The 23526-nt window shown below is 39.8% G+C and overlaps 1 protein-coding gene across 20 annotated transcripts in view; it reads left to right on the plus strand.

Annotated features, from left to right (window-relative positions):
* FAM135A (family with sequence similarity 135 member A) overlaps positions 1 to 23526 on the plus strand; it is a 121266-nt gene that overhangs the window by 84897 nt on the left and 12843 nt on the right. For 10 of the 20 annotated variants that reach the window (XM_082404974.1, XM_082404961.1, XM_082404972.1 and 7 more), the window contains 8 exons: positions 5942 to 6015; positions 7351 to 7505; positions 7726 to 10087; positions 11607 to 11776; positions 12898 to 12989; positions 13489 to 13586; positions 15697 to 15848; positions 17436 to 17546. In XM_082404974.1, the coding sequence (XP_082261100.1) occupies positions 5942 to 6015; positions 7351 to 7505; positions 7726 to 10087; positions 11607 to 11776; positions 12898 to 12989; positions 13489 to 13586; positions 15697 to 15848; positions 17436 to 17546 (3214 nt within the window). Of the gene's footprint in view, positions 1 to 5941; positions 6016 to 7350; positions 7506 to 7725; positions 10088 to 11606; positions 11777 to 12897; positions 12990 to 13488; positions 13587 to 14299; positions 14407 to 15696; positions 15849 to 17435; positions 17547 to 23526 lie in introns of those variants that run through there. The other 10 variants (XM_082404963.1, XM_082404962.1, XM_082404967.1 and 7 more) reach the window with 5 other exon arrangements.

Genomic DNA, 23526 nt, shown 5'->3' on the forward strand with positions numbered 1-23526 from the left:
ATGCAAAAATCCTCAGCAAAATACTAGCAAACAGAATCCAACAACACATTAAAAGGATCATACACCATGATCAAGTGGGATTTATCCCAGGGAAGCAAGGATTCTTCAATATATGCAAATCAATCAATGTGATACACCATATTAACAAAGTGAAGAATAAAAACCATATGATCATCTCAGTAGTAGCAGAAAAAGCTTTTCACAAAATTCAACACCCATTTATGATAAAAAGTCTCCAGAAAGTGGGCATAGAGGGAACCTACCTCAACATAATAAAGGCCATATACAACAAACCCACAGCAAACATCATTCTCAATGGTGAAAAACTGAAAGCATTTCCTCTAAGATCAGGAACAAGACAGGGATGTCCACTCTCACCACTGTTATTCAACATAGTTTTGGGAGTCCTAGCCATGGCAACCAGAGAAGAAAAAGAAATAAAAGGAATACAAATTGGAAAAGAGGAAGTAAAACTGTCACTCTTTGCAGATGACGTGATACTATACATAGAGAATCCTAAAGATGCCACCAGAAAGCTACTAGAGCTAATCATTGAATTTGGTAAAGTTGCAGGATACAAAATTAATGCACAGAAATCTCTTACATTCCTATACACTAATGATGAAAAATCTGAAAGAGAAAATAAAGAAACACTCCCATTTACCATTGCAACAAAAAGAATAAAATACCTAGGAAGAAACCTACCTAGGGAGACAAAAGACCTGTATGCAGAAAACTATAAGATACTGATGAAAGAAATTAAAGATGATACAAACAGATGGAGAGGTATACCATGTTCTTGGATTGGAAGAATCAATATTGTGAAAATAACTATACTACCCAAAGTAATCTACAGATTCAATGCAATCCCTATCAAACTACCACTGGCATTTTTCACAGAACTAGAACAAAAAATTTCACAATTTGTATGGAAACACGAAAGACCCCGAATAGCCAAAGCAATCTTGAGAACAAAAAATGGAGCTGGAGGAATCAGGCTCTCTGACTTCAGACTATACTACAAAGCTACAGTAATCAAGACAATATGGTACTGGCACAAAAACAGAAACATAGATCAATGGAACAGGATAGAAAGCCCAGAGATAAACCCGCGCACCTATGGTCAACTAATCTATGACAAAAGAGGCAAGGATATACAATGGAGAAAAGCCAGTCTCTTCAGTAAGTGGTGCTGGGAACACTGGACAGCTACATGTAAAAGAATGAAATCAGAACACTCCCTAACACCGTACACAAAAATAAACTCAAAATGGATTAAAGACCTAAATGTAAGACTGGACACTATAAAACTCTCAGAGGAAAACATAGGAAGAACACTCTTTAACATAAATCACAGCAAGATCTTTTTTGATCCACCTCCTAGAGTAATGGAAGTAAAAACAAAAATAAACAAATGGGACCTAATGAAACTTAAAAACTTTTACAAAGCAAAGGAAACTACAAACAAGACGAAAAGACAACCCTCAGAACGGGAGAAAATATTTGCAAACAAATCACCAAAGGATTAATCTCCAGAATATATAAACGGCTCATGCAGCTCAATATTTAAAAAACCAAACAACCCAGTCCAAAAATGGGCAGAAGACCTAAATAGACATTTCTCCAAAGAAGACATACAGATGGCCAAGAAGCACATGAAAAGCTGCTCAACATCACTAATTATTAGAGAAATGCAAATCAGAACTACAATGAGGTATCACCTCACACCAGTTAGAATGGGCATCATCAGAAAATCTACAGACAACAGATGCTGGAGAGGGTGTGGAGACAAGGGAACCCTCTTGCACTGTTGGTGGGAATGTAAATTGATACAGCCACTATGGAGAACAGTATGGAGGTTCCTTAAAAAACTAAAAATATAATTACCATATGACTCAGCAATGCCACTACTGGGCATATACCCAGAGAAAACCATAATTCAAAAAGACACATGCACCCCAATATTCATTGCCGCACTATTTACAATAGCCAGGTCATGGAAGCAAGCTAAATGCCCATGGACAGACGAATGGATAAAGAACATGTGGTACATATATACAATGGAATATTACCCAGCAATAAAAGGGAATGAAATAGTGCCATTTGCAGAGCCGTGGATGGATCTAGAGACTGCCATACAGAGTGAAGTAAGTCAGAAAGAGAAAAACAAATATTGTACATTAACACATATATGTGGAATCTAGAAAAATGGTACAGATGAACCAGTTCGCAGGGCAGAAATAGAGACACAGGTGTAGAGAACAAATGTACGTACACCAAGTGGGGAAGGTGGCGGGGCGGGGGTGTGGGATGAATTGGGAGATTGGGATTGACATGTATACACTAATAGGTATAAAACGGATAACTAATAAGAGGCTGGTGTATAAAAAAATAAATAAAATAAAATTCAAAAATTCAAAAAAGGAAACATTTGTTCAGTGAACATTTGTGAGGTGCCTTCTTTCTTCAAGGCAACATAGATAATATATCACATATTTAGACTCTGCACTACAGATTAGAATCTAACCTGGATGAGCATGTATAAAATTATTATAGTCAATGTTATAATAATATGTGATTAATATATTAAATTATTATAAATTTAGTTATATTAATAACGACTTATTAAAATTATTATAGTAAGCATTGTTTAGCAATTTAAACAACATATTAGGGTGAACATAGATAAAGGAACATTTAACTCTTTAAAGCAGTATAAACACCCATTTTGAACCCTTAAAGCCTTTTTTTTTTAACGTCCTAGTTAAATTTTGAATAGTTGATATTGCCAAATAAGTGGATTTTTTAAAATTAGGGTACATACTCAACACTTGTCTTACAGATATATATATACCAAAGTATTAATATCTGTTACTCATATCCTGAGTTTGAAGTTGTAAATTTGACATTTTTTTCTATGCATGCCTTTTGCCCAGAATTAAGCTGTGCTGCCATCAGGTGGCAGTGATGCCTTAGTTATGGCCTCACAGTGCTGTTGCCAGCCTTCTTCCTCACGGGTTGCCACTGCCCAGAAATGAGGGCAGGAGAAAGTTCAGACAGAGAACCTCGTCTGGGAGCAGAGAGGAAAGGGAAGACTTTACAATAACAGGGAGTCTTAATGCAGAAGGGAAGGGGTCAGTGGTTGGAGCACAAGTCTTGACCCTTTTCTCAAGTCTTTGTTTGAACCCCATGTGTATCACGGCCCAGCTATGTTGTCTTGCCTCGCTTGTTAAATGAACATATATCCACTTCATAGGGTTTTTATATGGTTCAAATCAAAGAATGGAACTAAAGTGCTCAGCCCGGAGCCTGGTAGGGAGGCTGCTGTCCAGAAATGACGGTCCTTATTGTAGGGATCAGGGAAGGCGGGGAGGCAGGCCCAGCTGCAGCCGCAGGAATCCAGATGACTTCAGGCTGCATTTCTTTACACTTTACAGCCCTCGGGGGAAATACCTCTAACAGACAGACAGACAGGCAGGCAGGCAGATAAGTTTTCCTCATGTCTCCCTTAGTGTTGGAGAGGAAGAAGGGGCCGTCAGCAGCATTTGAAGGTGAAGACAGTTGCATCCTTCCCACAGACGTTTCGTTGCCCCCTGTCAACTTGTCCCTCTGAAGACCCAGTCTCACCAACTCAGGGAGACAAGCTTAGGAAGTCAGAAACTCAACTGGCTATAACTTGATGACCTATAAAACGTTTCTCCAATTCACTGTACTTTTTTTTTTTTTTTTTTTTGGCTGCATTGGGTCTTCATTGCTGCACGCGGGCTTTCTCTATTTGCGGTGAGTGGGGGCTACTCTTCGTTGCGGTGCACGGGCTTCTCCTTGTGGTGGCTTCTCTTGTTGCGGAGCACGGGCTCTAGGCGCGCGGACTTCAGTAGTTGTGGCATGTGGGCTCAGCAGTTGTGGCTCGCGGGCTCTAGAGCGCAGGCTCAGTAGTTGTGGCTCACGGGCTTAGTTGCTCCGCAGCAGGTGGGGTCTTCCCGGACCAGAGCTGGAACCCATGTTCCCTGCATTGGCACGCAGATTCTTAACCACTGCACCACCAGGGAAGCCCTGAGAAGTGTACAGATTTGTTTAATATAAGTTTTATGTGACAAGGTAGCCTTCATAAGGAAATGAAGACCCAAAGAAACAGACCTGAGTATTTTAGGATAGGCTTGATGAAGAGTTGACAGTTCATGGAGGAATATGATAGGTTAAGGAGTATGAAGTAATTGTAGTAAACCGAGGGAATTTATTAGCAAGGCCTGTTTGTAGGCTTCTTCTTGGCATTCCTTTGTTTTGGAAGATAGGAATGGACGTTCCATTCCTCTGGGTATAGTGAGGGCACCTCTCACATGAGGGTTTTATGACCTGTTTTAGGGGAGAAGGGTTGGTGAGGAGGTCAGCGTAACTTTCCTGCTCTTCCTTTTCTTAAATTTCTTCACCTTAAGATATTCAATGTGCCAAGGTGCCATAATTTGGGGTAGCATGTCCAGAACCCCATCACCACCAGCCTCTCCTCTCTTTTTTAAAATACAAGGGGGAGCGTACAATACATAATTTTCTGCATTTGGCTTTTAAAATATTTGACTCTTTTTTTGAATATATATTTTTTTGGGGGGGACTACGTTAGGTCTTTGCTGCTGCCCGCAGGCTTTCTCTAGTGGTGGTGAGCGGGAGCTACTCTTCGTTGCAGTGAGCGGGCATCTCATTGCGGTGGCTTCTCTTATTGTGGAGCACGGGCTCTAGGCGTGAGGACTTCCGTAGTTGTGGCGTGTGGGCTCAGTAGTTGCAGCACGAGGGCTCTAGGCCGTGTGGGCTTCAGTAGTTGTGGCGCGGGCTTCAGTAGTTGTGGCTCATGGGCTCCAGAGCGCAGGCTCAGTAGTTGTGGTGCGAGGGCTTAGCCGTTCCACGGCATGTGGGATCTTCCCGGACCAGGGCTCGAACCCGTGTCCCCTGCGTTGGCAGGTGGATTCTTAACCACTGCGCCACCAGGGAAGCCCCTCATTGTACATTTAAAACCAAAGACCCCTAAGTTGTGTTTCCCTTTAGAAAGAAATCTTAGGTGTAATATAATTCCAAGATGTAATATCATTTCTCTCTCCTCCACGTACCCTTCAAACAAAATAATCTTTTCCATCCCCTTACTGTTGCTTCAGTTGCTCCAGTAGCTGACAAAGCCTTTTCCTGCATAGTTAGAAATGAAAGGGTCAGAATACAAATATGATGGAAGAAATATTCAACTAGATTTGACCAGTATTTACCAAGTACTTGCTTCTGTAACATACCAAGGCATATTTTGGGGGGATGGCAAAGATCATCCAAAACACAGTTCCTGCTCTAAAGAACATTACACATTAGGAGGGGGGACAATTCACATATACAGTTATTTTAAGAAAAAACGTGGTGAATGCTACAATGGTAATTGTAATAGCTTATATTTATAGACACTTTGCAGATTAAAAACTGCTATCAAATACATTATCTTGTTTATTCTTTGCAATAACCCCCTATGAAGAATAAGTATTAAGTGTGATTGAAAAAGAGTCATCGGGGCTCCAAGGTGAAATGCCGAAGGTCACAGAGCCAGGGGGTCCACCGTCAGCTCAGCTGGTGCGTACTGGGGTGCCTGGCACCCAGCAGCGGGGAGTGCTAGCTGGTCCCACCGTTCTTCTGTGCGCTGGGCGCTGTTCTTGGTGTGGGGATGTCGTGGTAAATAGGACACACAGAATCCCCATCTTCAAGGAGGATGAATGGTGGATCCATAACGTAAAACGAAATTTCTTACCTACATTCTGTTCTTTCTTTTAACTCTTGCAGTAAGTACCAAAATACAGTGCTTTGGCGACCCTGAGGAGGGAGAGTACTTCTCACAGGGGGTTTCTTTCCCTGCCACCCATTTCCTGATTGACTTTTTGAATGTGCCATGTTATTCATACTCCCTTTTGGAATTTTCCAGGTGCGCAGGTTTTCTGAGGCATTCTTTTGTTTTGAACATCCAAGAGAAGCTGCCATTGCATACCAGGAACTTCAGTGAGTAGCATAAATCCAAAATTTAAATGATTCTACTTCCTTTTACCTAAGATATCATCTCAGAATTTATCAGTGACAGAATATACAATATTTACAAGGAAAGAAATTAGGAGAATTTGACGTTTAGAAAGCTCCTGTTTAGTCAAATTGCATTTAATCTTACGCATTACTTCACTAAAGACCCCGCCCTTACATAAAGAAGCGCACTGCGCCGCTACCCCTCCCCACACAGACCTGCCCCACCCCTGGGAGTCCCTGGCCCCAGCCTTCCACTGGGCCATCTTGCTGTATTTTTATCTTCACAGGTCAGACTCTCTTACATTTATCGTTATGTATTACGTACTTTCGCAGGGAGTCTGACTGGCACTTCCTGCTGTCATGTAGGAGATTTACAATTCAAATATCCTGAGTAGATGCCTTCCACTTTCCCTACTGAGTACATTTAGATCTGGTTTTCTTTGGCTTTAAAGAATATTTTGAGGACATTATGTTGAGTGAAAGAAGTCAGATATAAAAGAGTAAAGAATATACGACTCTGTTTATATGAAGTTCTGGAACACGTAAGACTAAGGTGAAGAAAGTCAGAAGAATGGTTGTCTTGGTGTCGACTTGGGCTGGGAGTTTGCCTGGAAAGACGTGAGAGTACTCTCTGGACAGGTGGAACATGTTCTGTATCGCGTGTCCGTTTGTCAGAATCGTGCAGCCAAGATTTGTTTGTTTCAGTGCATGTGAAGTATATGCCGCAACAGACAACTGTAAATAATCATAGGGTGTGTGGGTAGGCAGTGAGTGGAGGTACGGACAAAGCAAGAAGGGAAAATGTTTGCTGATGGGGCTTATGGTGCTGTTCTGTGTACTTTGATTTGTTTCAAATTTTCCGTAAGAAAGTTTTTTAAAAAAAACTATTTTGCATTAGAAAGTTATATACCTTTCTTAAAATAGCTGTTAATTGTATTCATCAGTACGTGTTAACTTTTTTTTTTCAACATTATCATCAAATCGTTAGCAGGCATTTGAGCTTTTGGTCTTTCTCCTCTATGCTATTCTCAGCTTATTAGGATGTTCAGACATTAAGCACAGATGACTCACTTGGAAATAACATTTAAAAGTATAGAAGAGTATAATAGAAATTAAATAATTTATCAGTAAACCGTAATTTTATAAGTCAGTAATTTTTGTCCACAAACCATAATTTTCATCGTACCAGTTTTTATCTCTGACCAAGGCGCTCTTTCGTAAGGAGGGTGTCTTGAGGAGGGGTGGTCCCGGAGAGACGATGCGGTGAAATCGGTGTGGCTGTCTAGATTGCAGTCTGACGTAAGACATGTGTTCCAGTGCTCAGAGTCACCTCCAGATGTGCACCGCTCTCAAAAACACTGCCTTCTGCAGCTCTCTCCCACCCCTGCCTATTGAGTGCAGTGAATTAGATGGAGATCTCAATTCGTTACCTGTGATCTTTGAAGACAGGTATTTAGATGCAGTTACTGAAGGTAAGTGTAATCTAACTAAAATATGTAAGCTGTGTGTGTCATTTTCAGTACATTCTGTCTAATATACATAAAGCCATTCCTTAATGTGGGGCTGTCTTCCCCCCTCCAGTTTTATTTATTTTTGAGGATATTAGAAAGTTATAGTCAGAGAAAGTAGTCTTAATCATATGAGTTCTTATACCTCGTTTTAAACCTGAATTTCTTTTTCTTTGGATAAAAGACTTAGATGCACCCTGGATGGGAATTCAGAGTCTTCAGAGATCAGAGTCCAGTAGAATGGATAAATGTGAGACTGAAGAAAGCTCTCTAGCTGGACTTTCCAGCCCAGAGTTGAAAGTCAGACCTGCTGGGGCCTCCAGTTTTTGGTCTACAGAAGGTGAAAAGCAGCTAACAAAGTCTCTAAAAGGAAAGAGTGAAGAATCAAATAAATCCAAGGTTAAGGTTACTAAGCTCATGAAAACAATGAAACCTGAAAACACAAAAAAATTAATAAAACAGAACTCTAAGGATTCTGTGGTTTTGGTAGGCTACAAATGTTTGAAAAGTACAGCATCAAATGATCTCTTTAAAAGCTTTGAAGGCAATCCTTCACATAGTCAGAAGGAAGGTCTGGACACCACAATATGTGGATATAATTTTGACCTAAAGACCTACAGCAGACAGACAAGTCAAAAGGAAGCTAGCTATTTGCCAGCTAATACAGAGAGAACTGAACAAAAGTCTCCAGATATTGAAAATATGCAACCAGACCTGTTTGATCCTTTGAACTCTGGCAGCCTAAATCTTTGTGCAAATTTGTCCATTTCAGGTAAACTTGATATCTCCCAGGACGATAGTGAAATTGCACAAGTGGAACACAGTGTGGCATCCAGAAGTTCATCAGATGATTGCCATGATCATCAAACTGCCCCCACTTCGGGAGTTAGGACAATTGAAGTAAAGCCCTCTAATAAAGACCCTTTCAGTGGAGAGAAAATAACTGTTAAAATAGGACCTTGGACAGAGCTTCGACAAGATGAAATATTTGTGGATAGTCTACAACTACCCAACTTTGAGTCCTTAGAATCTAACGGTAAATCTAAATCTATAGAAGTAACACTTGAAAAGGAAGCTTTGCAGGAAGCAAAGTGTCATTCTGTTGGAGAATCATTAGCTAAGCTAAGAAGTAATCAACCTGCTTCTTCTACAAGAGAATATCATGTTGTAGTGAGTGCAGACTCAATTAAGTTACCAGATATTAGTGCCACGTGTGCCTCATCTCGGTTCTCAGATTCAGGTGTGGAAAGTGAACCAAGCTCTGTTGCAACACATCCAAACCCTGACCTAGTCTTTGAAACTGTACAAGGGCAAGGTCTTTACAATAACGAAAGGTTATTTCCTCAGCTTTTGATGAAGCCGGATCATAATGTAAAGTTTTCACTAGGCAGCCACTGTACCGAGAGCACAAGTGCTTTCAGTGAGATCCAGTCATCCTTAACGTCCATAAACTCTCTGCCTTCTGACGATGAGCTTTCACCTGATGAAAACCCTAAGAAATCTGTTGTGCCTGAATGCCACCTAAGCGATAGCAGAGCCGTGTTGAATCTAGGAACGATTGATGTGCCAAAATGTGACGATAGGAAAAAGTCAAGTATTCTCTTGCAACAGCAGAGTGTCGTGTTTTCAGGGCATTTGGACAATGAAATGATAGCAATACATTCCTTAAATTCAAGCACTAAAGACCCTTTACAATTTGTTTTTTCAGATGAAGTTACTTCCGGTGATGTGAAAAGTAGTTGCAGCTCCAAACCTAACTCGGACACTGTGTGTAAAGACGCCCAGAGTCCTGATAAATCTAGTGACCCTGCAGGGGCCGCAGTTCCGTTAAGTTCAGGACTGGTTTGTTCAGGCACCCCTTGTGTCGTTTCAGCTTCCATTTCTACCAGGACAGACGTCAGTGAAGATAGAACTGTGAAAAGAAAAAATAGCGATGCGTTAAATCTCAAACAAATGTATTCAGAAGCCCCTACAGTTAAAGACGAAACTCCCCTGGGTACCAGTGACCCTTTTTCAGCCAGTCCTGATATGGTAAAGCAAGGGCTTGTGGAAAATTATTTTGGCTGTCAAAGCAGTACAGATACTTCTGACACATGTGCTGTTAGCTACAGCAATTCAGTTAGCCCTCAGAAGGAGACTTCTGAAAAAGAAATTAGTAATGTTCAGCAGGAACAGGGTAAAGATGAGGAGGAAGAAGAGCAGGACCAACAGATGGTTCAAAATGGGTATTATGAGGAGACAGGTGACTCAGCCCTGGATGGGACAGTAGATGCTCACTGTACAGACCGAGGTGCCCCGGCAGAAGAAAGATTGATCAAATCTGAAAAGATTAGCAGTGACTTTCTGAGGGATGGTGTAACTATGCCTACTGTCTGTGCTTCCGGCTGTCTGTCCTTCCCGTCTGCACCACGAGAGTCTCCTTGTAGTGTTAAGTATTCTTCTAAGAGTAAATGTGATGCCATTACAAAGCAGCCAAGCAGCGCTTCTTACAACTTCACCTCATCACTGTCCTGGTATGAAAATTCACCAAAACCTCAAATACAAGCGTAAGTAATGGAGCACAATAGCACGTGCTACTAAAGAGAGAGAGAGAGGACATATATGTATATTTCTCTGGTAACATACCTATTTCACGTTCTCTGGTTTCTGTAATACAGAAAGTGCTTCTTCGATTAGCTGTCTGAAATGGAGCAGTGAACTCAGTATGCTCTTTGACAGACAGACCTGCAGTTCCCTGTGTGATTGTCCTGTTCTGTAGGCTCGACTTGCCTGATACAGATTTTCCATTGGTAGCTTTATGGTAGAAGTATGGAATAATTGAAGTTAAAACCCTTTTTTTCCCATCAATACCTCATCTCTCCCCTGGTTAACTCCCAGACAAAAGTTAGGTTTTATATCTAGCAAATAAGGACAATAGTAGATAATTGCTAGAAACTTCCTAAAGCCTACCAGACTTAGATTGCCTCAGCTAAGTCAGTGTTTCCAGAATTGGGATTTCCTGGACCAGTAAAAAAAAAATCCAGAAAATTTTGAGCACGACATAGGTTTACTAGCATGGCGCTGGTTTTCTACTACCTTATTCCACATGGAATTATAATTCCCTGGAATTCCCTGGAATAAAATGTCTGGGCGCATCCACTGTAGGTTTTTTAAGTTCCCAGGTCATTCTGATGTATACACATAAGTAAGATCCATGGTGCCTACAGCTAGTGAACCCAGCAAGGTGAGAACAGCCCACTGAAGACTTGTAATGTGCTAGGAAGCCGAAGGTTGCACCGCCTCCTGGGCACCTCAGACTCTTCTGAGTCATTAGTGAAGGCAGTGGTCTGTATTCTCCACCCAGTGTGTGCCGCTCAGTTTAGTGTTCATCTGCTTCTTGGAGTTTTACTTTTATCAGTCCAAGTGATCTCATGTTACGATAGTTAATAATTTTTGATGTTCTCAGTCCCCAAGTTGATTAGATATGTCACTTGTTCTATCAGTAAATGAGTGTGTGCCACCAATTTGACTTAATCACATCCCCCTCTTAGTTCTGTTCCTTCTTATGGGTATTTTTAGAGAAAAATACAAATCACCTCATCTACTACATACTATACCTGCCATTCTCACTGCTACACTGTGTAGAATATCTCCTTCTTTTCCTTTTATGTAAGATTAAAAAGGAGCAAAGAGGGCAAGATTTGATCACAGGGTCGGCATCAGACTGTCCTCTGGGCAGTACTTCTCCCGTCCCTTCTATGCATACAGTATAGAATTCAGTAGAAAGCATAACTCCGTTCCCGGTGTTTTCTTAGTGGATTTCAAGTTTAAAAGAATAATTTCAAGTGATGTCAGGCTTTAAATACTCATTGTATTTGATCAGAATATGTACTAAAAAATAGTAAAAAAAATTACTCTCTGATTTCTAAATCATTTAGGTGAGCCCACATATTTTCATTATTTTAAAATCAAATATTTCTGGGTTTCCTCTTCTGCAGTTCTCTAAATGCAGCACATTATCTTTTTGGTTCTAAAAACTGAATATAATACTTAGTAACGAGTGTCTGTTACGCTTTTTTGCTTCAGCTTCCTTCAGGCGAAAGAAGAATTGGAGCACCTTAAGCTCCCCGGGTTCATGTACAGCGATGTTCCTCTCCTGGCATCCTCAGTACCCTATTTTTGTGTGGAGGAGGAGGAGGAGGAGGACCGTTCCGAGCACGGAGTCCATCTCATCGTCTGTGTGCACGGCCTGGACGGTATGTAACGTCTGTGCATGTAACCCGTAACGACTCAATCTTTTCTTTTCCTAGTAGATCGCATTTAGTTTTATTTAATCTTTGACCTGAAAAAAGATTTCTAAATTGCTGATATTAATTAAATCTTAAATACTCTCTAAAACAGAGACGTGCTTAATTTTGCTGAGTATAATATTAGATTTCTTCGTAAATTTTCCATGGAGTTGACATCCACATGCCAACATTTTATTTATTTTAACTTCGGATTCTTCTGTCTTCTCTCTTTTTATTATTTTTGTCAGCTGTCAGCTCGTGGCAATCATTTTGTCTCCCTTTGATCATCTTTCTGCTTCCCTTTTAGCTTGCTGCTTTAAACCTTATGGACAAGAAAAATCAATACCTAAGAATTAAAGATTCACTGATTAATCAGGGTATAACTTAAATTCTTAATACCTTGTTTTACTGCTGTGGTTTTGTGACAGCTGTTTTGGTTACTCAGCAGCCTATTTTTCTTGGTTAGGAACTGTGTTAGAAGACACCAAATATCTCTGGATTAGCAGAGTATTACTGTGTTATAAGGTGATTCTGTAGCAACAAATTGACAAAAGATTTTATGGATTATAAAAATGCTAAACACAGGTCTGAGCTAGGAAATGCTTATGAAATTGGAGATTTTTCTTTAAGAAAAACAAAACCGTGACTCTTAAGAAATAAAATATCTCTAATACTAACCTCTTTCTCCCTCCCCACTAATAAAATTTTCAAAGAAAATTTATCCTCCAAGAAAGGCTTCTTGGCCCAGTAGAATCTCTGGTAAATTCCTCTTTGAAATCTTCAAGGAACACACTATCCCATGTTATAGGGAGGGAGACAGACACACTGCTGGGGTGGGGGGGCGGTGGCGAGAGAGCATCAATGCGACCAGACCTCTGAAGAGATAGGCTGTTGGAGGCCATTGCCAGCTGATGGAAATCCGCTGTGAAATAGACACTGAGGATTCTGGTTCCCAGGGCCTTGTCTCTTCACAGCTGGCGTAGGCCTACGCTTGTCCCCAAGAAGCGTAACAGAGTATGAGGGTGCGCGTTGTACCTTTTGCTTTATCTCGTCCCTTAGGTATAACTTTCATTTTCTCCATTTTCTAGGTAACAGTGCAGATCTCCGGTTAGTAAAAACTTACATTGAACTTGGACTGCCTGGGGAAAGAATTGATTTTCTTATGTCTGAGAGAAATCAGGTACAGATAGCTGTGTTTTCAGTGGAAGCACACGTTTTTCTACCAGTTTCTACCTAAATATTTGCTGACTACAAAATGCCTGTAGTAGTAGAAATAATTTTTCTGATTTCTATGAAGTTTAACAATTAATGCGTAGCCTAAGGAAGTAGAAGTGATTTACAGTTTGATTTATGAGCTTTTTACATGTGCAAAATTCCTAGAATTTCACATTCTGTGCAAATATTTTAATTAAACCATTATAAATTACCTTATGTTCAGTGTTGATAGTGGACTAAACGATTATCTAAATGAAGTGTTAAGAACAGTGAGCCTTTTTTTCCCCTAGAAATTCACTACTTGTTCATTTTAATATAATGAATATTACATTCACTAACTTCTTTAAAAACCACTGGTCTTTAACCATATTTTCAATACCTAAATTAAAAATAATGTTTATATTCAGTGTTTTATGTAATTACACATATTCCGTATATAATGTATCGATTTCGCTTTTGTTTAGAATGATACTTTTGCTGATTTTGATAGCATGACTGATCGCCTTCTGGACGAGATAATACAATATATTCAGATATATAGTCTAACAGTCTCAAAAATAAGGTAACTTTTATAATATTATATAAATTGTTTTTATATCTTTATGAATTATAGAAAAATCACACAGAATTTCTGGTAATTTTGTTGTCCTGTTCTGAAATACAGGATACCGCAATTCTAATTTAAAGAGAATAAAAATAAGAAGATTTTAGGGAAAGACCACATATTATATAATTCTGTTTATATAAATTGTCCAGAATTGGCAAAATTATAGAGATAGAGGTAGATCAGTGACTGCTTAGGGCTGGGGGAGAGGGGAGATGGTGCGGGGGGCGGTGATAGCTAAAGAATGTAGGGTTGGACTTCCCTGGTGGCACAGTGGTTAAGCATCCGTCTGCCAATGCAGTGGACACGGGTTCGAACACTGGTCCGGGAGGATCCCACGTGCCGCAGAGCAGCTAAGCCCATGCACCACAACTACTGAGCCTGCGCTCTAGAGCCCACGAGCCGCAACTGTCGAGCCCGCGTGCCACAACTACTGAAGCCCGCGTGCCTAGAGCCCGTGCTCCGCAACAAGAGAAGCCACCGCAATGAGAAGCCCGCGCACCGCAACAAAGAGTAGCCCCGGCTTGCCACAACTAGAGAAAGCTTGCACGCAGCAACGAAGACCCAACGTGGCCAAAAATAAATAAATAAATAAATTTATTTAAAAAAAAAAAAAAAAGGAACGTAGAGTTTCTTTTTAAGGTGGTGAAATATTCTGAAATTTCTTGCAGCTTTCCACAAGCAGGAGATGATGATCAAATCAGTATGTCTTATTATTTAATCACAGATGTTGTGAATAGACATGGGGGAGAGAAAAGCATTTGTTTCTTCTAGTCCGGTAAGAATTAAAGAAAAAGTCAAAACTAATCTTCCTGCCTCAAAAAGAGTAGAGTAAACTGATGAGTTTCACATCCCAGCTGGGTTAGAGGAAGAAGCTGGCTCTTTATACTCTAGGCTTTTGTAGAGTTTGCTTCCACTTCGAAGTACAGAGTAGCGACAAAGAACAGAGAGAGCAGGTTTTCATTTGAAGTCCCTGTTTAAAAACAGATTTCTGTTAAAATATGGTGGGAGATGCAAGTATGTGGAGGGTGGAGAGAGATTGTTTTCTTGTTCTAGTCATTCTCTTCATTTATGGATTCTTCATCTGTTTACTAAATTTTCTGTAGTCATCTTGTACTCCTTTTATTAATTTGTTATTTTATGATGAGAAAATAAGTCTGTTGTTTCAGTTCTTTTATTCATCCATGAAAGTATGCCCTCTTTTAGATTAGATGGTCAGTTATAATCAACCATTATCCAAAAGCTTGATTTGGTTGATTGAGGACTGTTCGTTATCAAACTTTACTTCACAGCTTCAGGAAGTTTGCAGCTTCTCACTAGTTATATCTGTAAACTAGTTATGTCTGTAAACTAGTTATATCTGTAAACCACTTTTAAGACAGCTTTCAGGCTTTCTTCTTTCACTGTTAATTGTCCCGAGGGATTCATATACTATCGTAAAATAATGGTAGGCAAAAAGGCTCTTTTGATTTAAACTATTCCTTAATAAAGGTGAAATGCTTTATGAGTATTAGTTATTCTTTTGGTATAATTTTAGACTTACAGTCAGAAAATGCACGTTTTTTTTTTCCTGTGGCTTGAAAGTACTTAGAGAATTCCCCACCTTGGAGTGTGGACCAGAGAATAAGAGAAATGGGGATATAATGTCTCCTAAATCATGCTTATACATATAACTTCATTATTTTGTTTTAAATCATGACTTAACAGGTAAATAATTGGTGTGTGTACCTAAAGATGCAAATTTATCATCTAGTCAATATATTAACGCTTTTAAAATGTATTTCTTTCTAAGCAATTATGAACTAGGAGTAAAAATTTTCTGATAAGTAATATCTTATTTCTATAGAGCAAGTATATAAACTATAATAATAGGAATTTTCTGCTACACTCTCACATTTTTTGCTTCAAAATTTAAGTTATGTCATTTCAGAGTATCAAACCATAGTTTTAAAACATATTAGAACATTTTAAATTCTTAATATTTCACATCTATGTATAGTGATAGCAGCTTTTATTTTGTTTTTAAAACTAATACTATAGGGGAAATGTCATTTTGTTTCTCTTATAGCTTTATTGGACATTCGTTGGGCAATTTAATAATCCGTTCAGTGCTTACAAGGCCACGGTTTCAATATTACCTTGACAAACTTCATACCTTTCTATCACTCTCTGGACCTCACCTTGGTACGCTCTACAATAGCAGTGCTCTTGTTAATACAGGTAAGAAGTTTTATTGTCCAGTACAAAAATTATGGCGTGGAGAGAAGATTTAAATACAAATTTAATATTTTCTGGTGTTTATTTTAGAGCAGATTTGTCATGTACTTGGAATTTCATGAAACAAAAGGTGTATCTATTTTTCTATTTTGTCATGCACATGAAATAAGCTGACAAAACTCATTTCAGAAAATGATGTCATATTGAGATATTTGTCAAGTCACAAGAGCATTTTTTTCCCTTTTTATCATTAAACTGTTAAAATATTTTCAGTAAATGTTAGTCTTATAAACAGGCTATTTTGTTGTTCCCTTAGTTGAACAGATAACAAATAAATACGCTTAATACATTTTAAAGTTATAAAATATTTTATATAGAACGTTAACTCTGATTTTGGTTTGATAGTGATAAAGGGATATTATGAGAAAATAAATTCTAAACTTTTAAAAGAAATTAAAGTAAAAATTAAGACCCCAATTTTGATTAGAATAAATATTCTCATTAAGAAGGATCTGATACTTGATTTGCCCTTTATTTGGCTTTGTTTTTCCTTTAGAATTTTAAAATGGCTTTTATAGTTTAGTCAACTGCTTCCCATTGTAAGAATTAGATTTCATTCTGACTTTTTTCATTGAGCCTTGAAACTCTTATTTCCATTTTCTCTTCTACTTCTTTCATTGACAAATAAACCATACCATTTTCCTTTGTATCCCATTTCAAATGGTGGTATTCAAAATCTAGCTAGTTGTAGATTTTTACGGTTTCAAAAAGAGGGCATGAGAAAAATGAGATCCATAAATAGTACAAAATAGAACCCAGTATGAATCAGATGCAGTACTTTGAATTTCTTTCTTCACTAAACTTTTCCCCAGATAGACTTCCAATTGGCAGCTTTAAACAGTTAAAGGGTTTTTTCCCTCTTTTCCTCCCCTGTTCACCTCAGTAATAGAATCAACAAAAGTAGAAATGAATAGTCTACAGTCTTGAAAACCAGCTCCAGAGTGATTGAGGTTTCACTTAAGGGGAAGATGCATTTAAATACGGGTAACTGATAATGTAAAGAAATACAATTAAATATGACACTTAAATTATATTCAGCTGTTACTAGAAAACATTACCCAGTTGCTCATCCTTAGAGTTGGTCCTTATCCAGTTAGTCTCCCATGACTGACCTGTGATTGTCTGTAAAGGCTCCGTGCTCAGGCATGTGGATCTACTACTGTGTTTAAAGTTTTCTCCCCCTCTGCTTCATTATAATTTGAACAAATATATCTAAAGGTGTAATTTTTCCAAATGTGTTCTTCATAGACCATTACCTATTTCATTACCTAATGAGGTAGAAATAAATAACAAGCCCTCCGTCAACCACCGTTAACCCATCGTTAACCTCTGTGTGTCTGTATGTTTGTATTTGTTATCAGAAAATGGAAATATTTTGCAAATATATTTTTTATTTGCCAACAAAATGCTAATTTGGGAGATATATTTTGAAGTGAAATATATATATTAAAATAAATAACGTTGGCATATGGTACTATATATTTCCGGTTTATAACTCTCACATATCACATACCATTTATAACTCTCTAGGTCTGTGGTTTATGCAGAAATGGAAAAAATCAGGTTCTCTTTTGCAACTGACATGTCGAGATCATTCAGACCCTCGCCAGACTTTCTTATACAAGCTTAGTAATAAAGCCGGTAAGTATATAGAAACAGTTTTGAAAACACTCACTTGAAAACTTTTTTTAAAATAAACCTTTAACAAATCAATTATCAACATGTCTTTCTGGTGATTAAAAAACTATCAGTCGGTTGTTATTTCTTAATGGTGAAATAGACTCACAGTTAAAACTAAGCAATTGATAACATGGTTTAATTTCTTTTTACATGATTGTATTTATTTTTTGTGAGCTGCACAGCTACTTTGAAGTTATCCTAAACAATTTGGCATTTATAATTCATACCAGCTCTAAGTTAAGTTTTTGAACTAGGCCTCTGCATGTCCTAGGCCTCCCGTCTTTCTAGCTGCCCCCAACCCCAGTCCTCAGCCTTTGTTTTAAACGGCCACATTTTTGTTTTACTTTCCTATTATAAGCATTTCTGGAAAATGTCAGAAACGAAACTATTAGTAGTTATTCCTTCTTCAAATTCTTGCCACTGGATGGATCCTGTTACTCAACCAGTTATTAAATATATTCCCCATCTTGCATGTGTATTCTAAGCTTTCACTCCCGGAAGTCCCCAGCTGGTCCTTGGCCATTCGGTCTCACGCTCTGTAAGTGACCTCACCTGGGACCTTTCCGCTCTCCCGGACTCATCCTCACACCCACAGATTCCCGGCACATTCTTTCCACTGTGTCCTCTGAGGTCTCCGCTTGAGGAGAACAGACTGCCCTCGTCTGTACCTTCCTCAAGGAATGTGATCTCCGCTTCCTGCTGAAAGTGGAGCCATCACGGAAAGCGGGCTATTGCCCAGCCCGCCCCCGCCTGCCCGCTCCCCCGGCTGTGGAGCGGAGGGTGGCACGCTTTTTTGCTGAAGGGCTGGATAGTAAACGTTTTGGCTTGTGGGCCATAGGGTCTCAGCTGTAACCACTCAACATACCACTGTAGCCCCAAAACAGCTATAGACAACACATGAGCTAGTGAGTGTGGCTGCAGTTCAAAAAAACTTTATTTACCAAAAAACAAAAGGCAGCAGTCCAGACCACACAGGCCTGCCATAGAAGCAGCTGGATTTCTTGATTCCTCGGTTACTGAGGCCCACCTAGAGCGGGAGCCCGTCCTCTTGCTTTCCATCCCTCCCGGTCGCGACTGCTCCACCGCCGCGTGAGACTGCTCCCTTTGAGCCGCAGCCTTCTCGTCTTCTTCAGCAGAATGCTCTCCTGGGCCCTCCTTGCATCTTCAGTGAGAACTTTGACGAGTGCATTGACAAATATTTATTACACAGTTACGCTTAGGAAAAGATATATTTCTTTTTTTTTTTAATTGTATGATTTTCTTTTTTTTTTTAATTTATTTTATTTATTTTACTTTTGGCTCCATTGGATCTTCGTTGCCGCTCGCAGGCTTTCTCTAGTTGTGCGAGCAGGGGCTACTCTTTGTTGTGGTGCGTGGGCTTCTCATTGCAGTGGCTTCTCTTGTTGCGGAGCATGGGCTCTAGGCGCACGGGCTTCAGTAGTTGTGGCTCGCGGGCTCTAGAGCACAGGCTCAGTAGTTGTGGTGCACGGGCTTAGTTGCTCTGCGGCATGTGGGATCTTCCCGGACCAGGGCTCGAACCCCTGTCCCCTGCATTGGCAGGCGGATTCTTAACCACTCCGCCACCAGGGAAGCCCGGAAAAGATATTTTTCTTGAATCTTAATATACTTAATCCTGGCGTCATTTTTGGTAATTTGATGAGCCGACCCTTTAGATGATTCAGCAAGCATTACAGAGCCTTTCTCAACTCTGGTAACCTTCCATTCCACTCCACTGTGAACCCTTACCCATGGCTACACTCCACCCAGAAATTTCAACCAGTATTCCACTCTGTCACTGTAGTAGCCTGTCCTTTCTCTCTCACTCCCTTATTCTCGCCTGCTTTCTAGACTCAGTTGAGATCCCTACTCCATCTTCTTAAGATGACCGTGTGCCTCAGGGTTTCATCCCCTTCCTGACCCGTCTCAGACTCTGTGAATTATCACTTTCATCATTCATACACTGTCACCCTTTGCTTTCTATCTAGCCAACTAGCAAACCTGTCCTACCGCTTCTTCACCTAGCCTGTTGAGCTCTGCCACAAAGGACACACAGGCATGCACATCACTACTGCTGTAGATCTGTGGCCTCCCTGTCTGGTTACCTCTCAGTAGCTTCCTACTCATTCCCTTCAAAGTTTCCCACCTCTTTTCCTCAGGCTTAAACTACCACTGCTGCCTGCACTTCCACAAATGGCTCTGTTTCCTGTTCTATCTGCGAAAGTCAAGGCCGTCAAGCAAGGACTTTCCTACTTCCTTCTGTTGGCCTACAAGCATCAGCACACCTAGACCTGTGTGTGCAGCTGCCTGCAGAGTATATTTACGTAGACGTCTCATGGGTGCCTGCAGTGCGGTGTGTTCAGACACCTCCTCTTTCCCCTCACGTTGACCTCTCTGCATCTACCCCGGCAGAAACTGAGAAGTTCTTCTTGACTCCTCTTTCTCCCTTTCCCCGCGTCTGCTGAGTTACCAAGCCCTGAAACGCCGGCCTGCTTGGCAGCTGGTGGAGCCTCCCTTTCCTTCCTCTGTGACAGCCTCAGTCCAGCCTTCATCACTTTCACTTAGATTATGGCTGTGGCCTCCAGACTGGTTACCCTGCCTCCTGTATGCCCCCTTCTCCTCTGTCTCACTTCCTCATTGGATGAAATGGTTTTCTAAAAATTAAATCAGACCGTATTGGTCCTGTTCAAACATCCTCCAGAGTACCTTATAGTTTTCAGGATGAGGTGTAGAGGCCGAGGCTTAGGGCATCAAATCCTGTATAATCCGTGGCTCCTGGTCCTTTCACGGGCTCCGTATCCTCCTCTGCACACGGCATCCTTCGCCGTAGCCACGCCTCACGTGTTTGTGCTTCCTCGCCTTCACCACGCTGCTTCTGCCACCATTCCTCCCCGTGCGTCTGCCCGTCTTTGTAGCACTGATTCTCTTCGTCTTCTAAAATGACACTGCAGCACCACCTGCTCTCCGGAGCTTTCCCTGATGCCCTGTCTGATGCGGTGCTCCTCTGCTCTCAGAGTACCAGCACATGCCTTCATATCCCAAATCTCGCGTCTCAGGACTGACCGCAGTAGTGCATTTCCCTCCTCGTTTGCCTGCTGCATATCTGTGCTTATATGTCAAACTAAATGTGTCTGAAGTGGATAGTTTCTTCTTTTGCTACCTCTTTTTTTGACCTTTTCTAAATGTTACTCTGTCCTCTAGATTGCTTGGTTTGAAACACCTCAGTGTCATCTTTGATTGACCCCACTTCTTTTCTTCGCATACCACATCCCAAGATTGTTAATGTCATCTCTGAACTGCTGTAACATTGTATATGAACCTCTTTTATCATAGTCATTATAGCTTATCTCACGTCAGTCATTTTTATGTATCTCAACCTTTTTTCCTTAAGTGGGATCTGTCATGACAACCCTTTCCCACCCTCCCACGTACCCTCAGCATTTACCGTAGTTCTTCCTAGTAGGCGTTCGCTGTCAACCCATTGAATCAACCAGTGATCTTTTCAATATTATGTTCAGTACCCAAAAGCAGGTCAAATATTGTACGGTAAGCTGAAAATCAAACCCATATATTTGGTGAAGGCTGAAGTAGCTTGAACTTGTAAACTTAAGCCCTGGCCTTTTAAATCCGTTTTTCATCTTCATTCCTCTCACCATGTCTTCCATCCTGCTTTTGAAACATTGGATACGAACACTAGACAGATTTAGTCATTGAATACAGCCCACTTCATTTGAGTCTTCTTTTAACCTTTTCAAGATTCTGCCTTAAATACTGCTGTCAATATGAGAAAGAGAATGGGGAATGGTTATTTCATGTGTCGTCTGTTATTAGAATCAGTGAAAGAAAAGTTCTTTTGTAGGTGGAGTTTTGGGATTTTGTTTCTAAGGGTACAAAGTGACAACAGTAAGGTATTTACAGTACACAGAAGTACTTACTTGATTCACAAAACCACAAGATATTCCTACAAAATCAAATGCATCACATAGTTCTCATGTGAGAGAAACTGACCCTGACTAGAACCACTGTGTGTAGCTGCGTGCATAGCACCGTGTGTAGCTGCGTGTGTAGCACCGTGTGCAGCTGCGTGTGTAGCACCGTGTGTAGCTGCGTGTGTAGCACCGTGTGAAGCTGCGTGTGTAGCACCGTGTGTAGCTGTGGAGTTTGTACCGGTGCTGCTGACAGGATAGGAAATGTATGAAAGGCAAAGCCGAATGTCAGTACTCCCTGGGGCCTGTGTATTTACACTGCATTTTCCAAAGTGAGATTTAATTAGCAGTAGTGCTAATAGCAACATAAGAAAATAAAAACACTAAAGAAAGCATAACTATAAACTTTTACTGTAAAGATTCTGTAATTCATGGCATTTCCCAACTGAACAGATACTTGTATCACTAAGTTTATAATTATTAGTAGATATGAGTAGGTCTCTTGTACTTGAGTTATTTTTTAAGGATTAGTTAAAACTTTTCCTTACAAGTTGTTAATTTATTATTTGCCTTTTAATGCGTGGCAGGACTTTCATCTCCCCCCCTGGTTGTACCAGTGTAGCACTGTTTAAGAGACAAACTTTGAAGGCACACATAGATACTAGTTTTAGCTGAAACACTGACAAAGGTTACTTGATCTAAATATTAAGTAATTCCGTTTCTTCATTGGTAAAATGGGAATAATAGTATCTTCCTCACAAGACCATTAAAGGTTGAATGAGATAATTCATGTAAAATGATATGGTCTGAATAGCACGAAACTCAGTAAATATTAGTTGGTAAACACAGCTCTAAATGAAGAGGTGCCTGAACTAAAATAGTATTAGTATTATAGGTTATAGAAATGTGCTTTCACATTAACATCATAAATCTATTTTAGGAGATTTTTTTTTTAGCAGAACTGTCAATATTACTAGCTATAAAAATTGTTCAAATGACTTATTAAAATTGTTTTTGTGTTTTAAGATTTCTACTTGTAGCTAGAAATGAATTTATTAGTATACACCTGAATTGAATTAGTATTATTATGGAACATAGCGTGAAAGCATACTGTGTTTTCTAATAATAACTAGTACATTAAATAACACTAAAATATAGAAATAAATAATACTCAACACACAAGGCACATACCGTATTCCAGGTGCCACCCAGGCATGTCATACATGTGGGTGTGTTTAACCTTATGAAGTAGGAGCCCCGTTGCCCCACTTTGCAGGTGAGGACACAGATGCCCAGAGTGGCCGGACGCCGCCTCACTCCGGAAACTAGTACCACAGCCGTCGTGCGTGGTCAGACCAGGTCGTGTTAAGCCAGTGATGTGTACTTTCAAGGACTTGAGAAGGCTTTCCTAATTGTAGTTTTAAATATTAACAAATATTCATTAATTGATTTTAAAATTATAATATTGTCATGGGAGTTGGAACACGTCTCTCTGAGCTGTTTTTTTCCGTTCTTTTTTTTTTATCATCTAAAGAATTATGAGAAATGAGTAGTCAATTCCTAGGAAACTGCTACACCTGTATATATACATAAAATTCTTTATTCACAAAGTAGAAATATATGGGTTCACATCAGAAACATAAGTAAATAAAACAGGAAAACATAGAGCAGTGTTTACTTAACCAATTTACGTAGCCAGTGTGCTATTCTCAGGTATTTTTAAACAATCAGGAGCCCTAGAGATAACTGTTCTTTTATATTTTACTCTGCTAAAGCTATAAAGTCTTTGATGCCCTGATCCAATTATTGCTTCTGTTTCTTCTGAATGGCCAATTTCCTCTTCTTTTGAGAAAGCGTAAAATCACCTGTCTAAAGCAAAATCCAGCCTTCTACCCTCTTCCCTTGTTTATTTAAGCAAAGCCTCCCCTGTGGGTCTTCATTTTGAAACAGTCTTTTTCGCTGCAACATATCATTGGTTAATAGCGTTCCTTAATCGAAAGCTATTCATTATATTAAAA

Source organism: Balaenoptera borealis (assembly GCF_965194805.1).
Source record: "Balaenoptera borealis genome assembly, chromosome: 9".
Taxonomy (NCBI): Eukaryota; Metazoa; Chordata; class Mammalia; order Artiodactyla; family Balaenopteridae; genus Balaenoptera; species Balaenoptera borealis.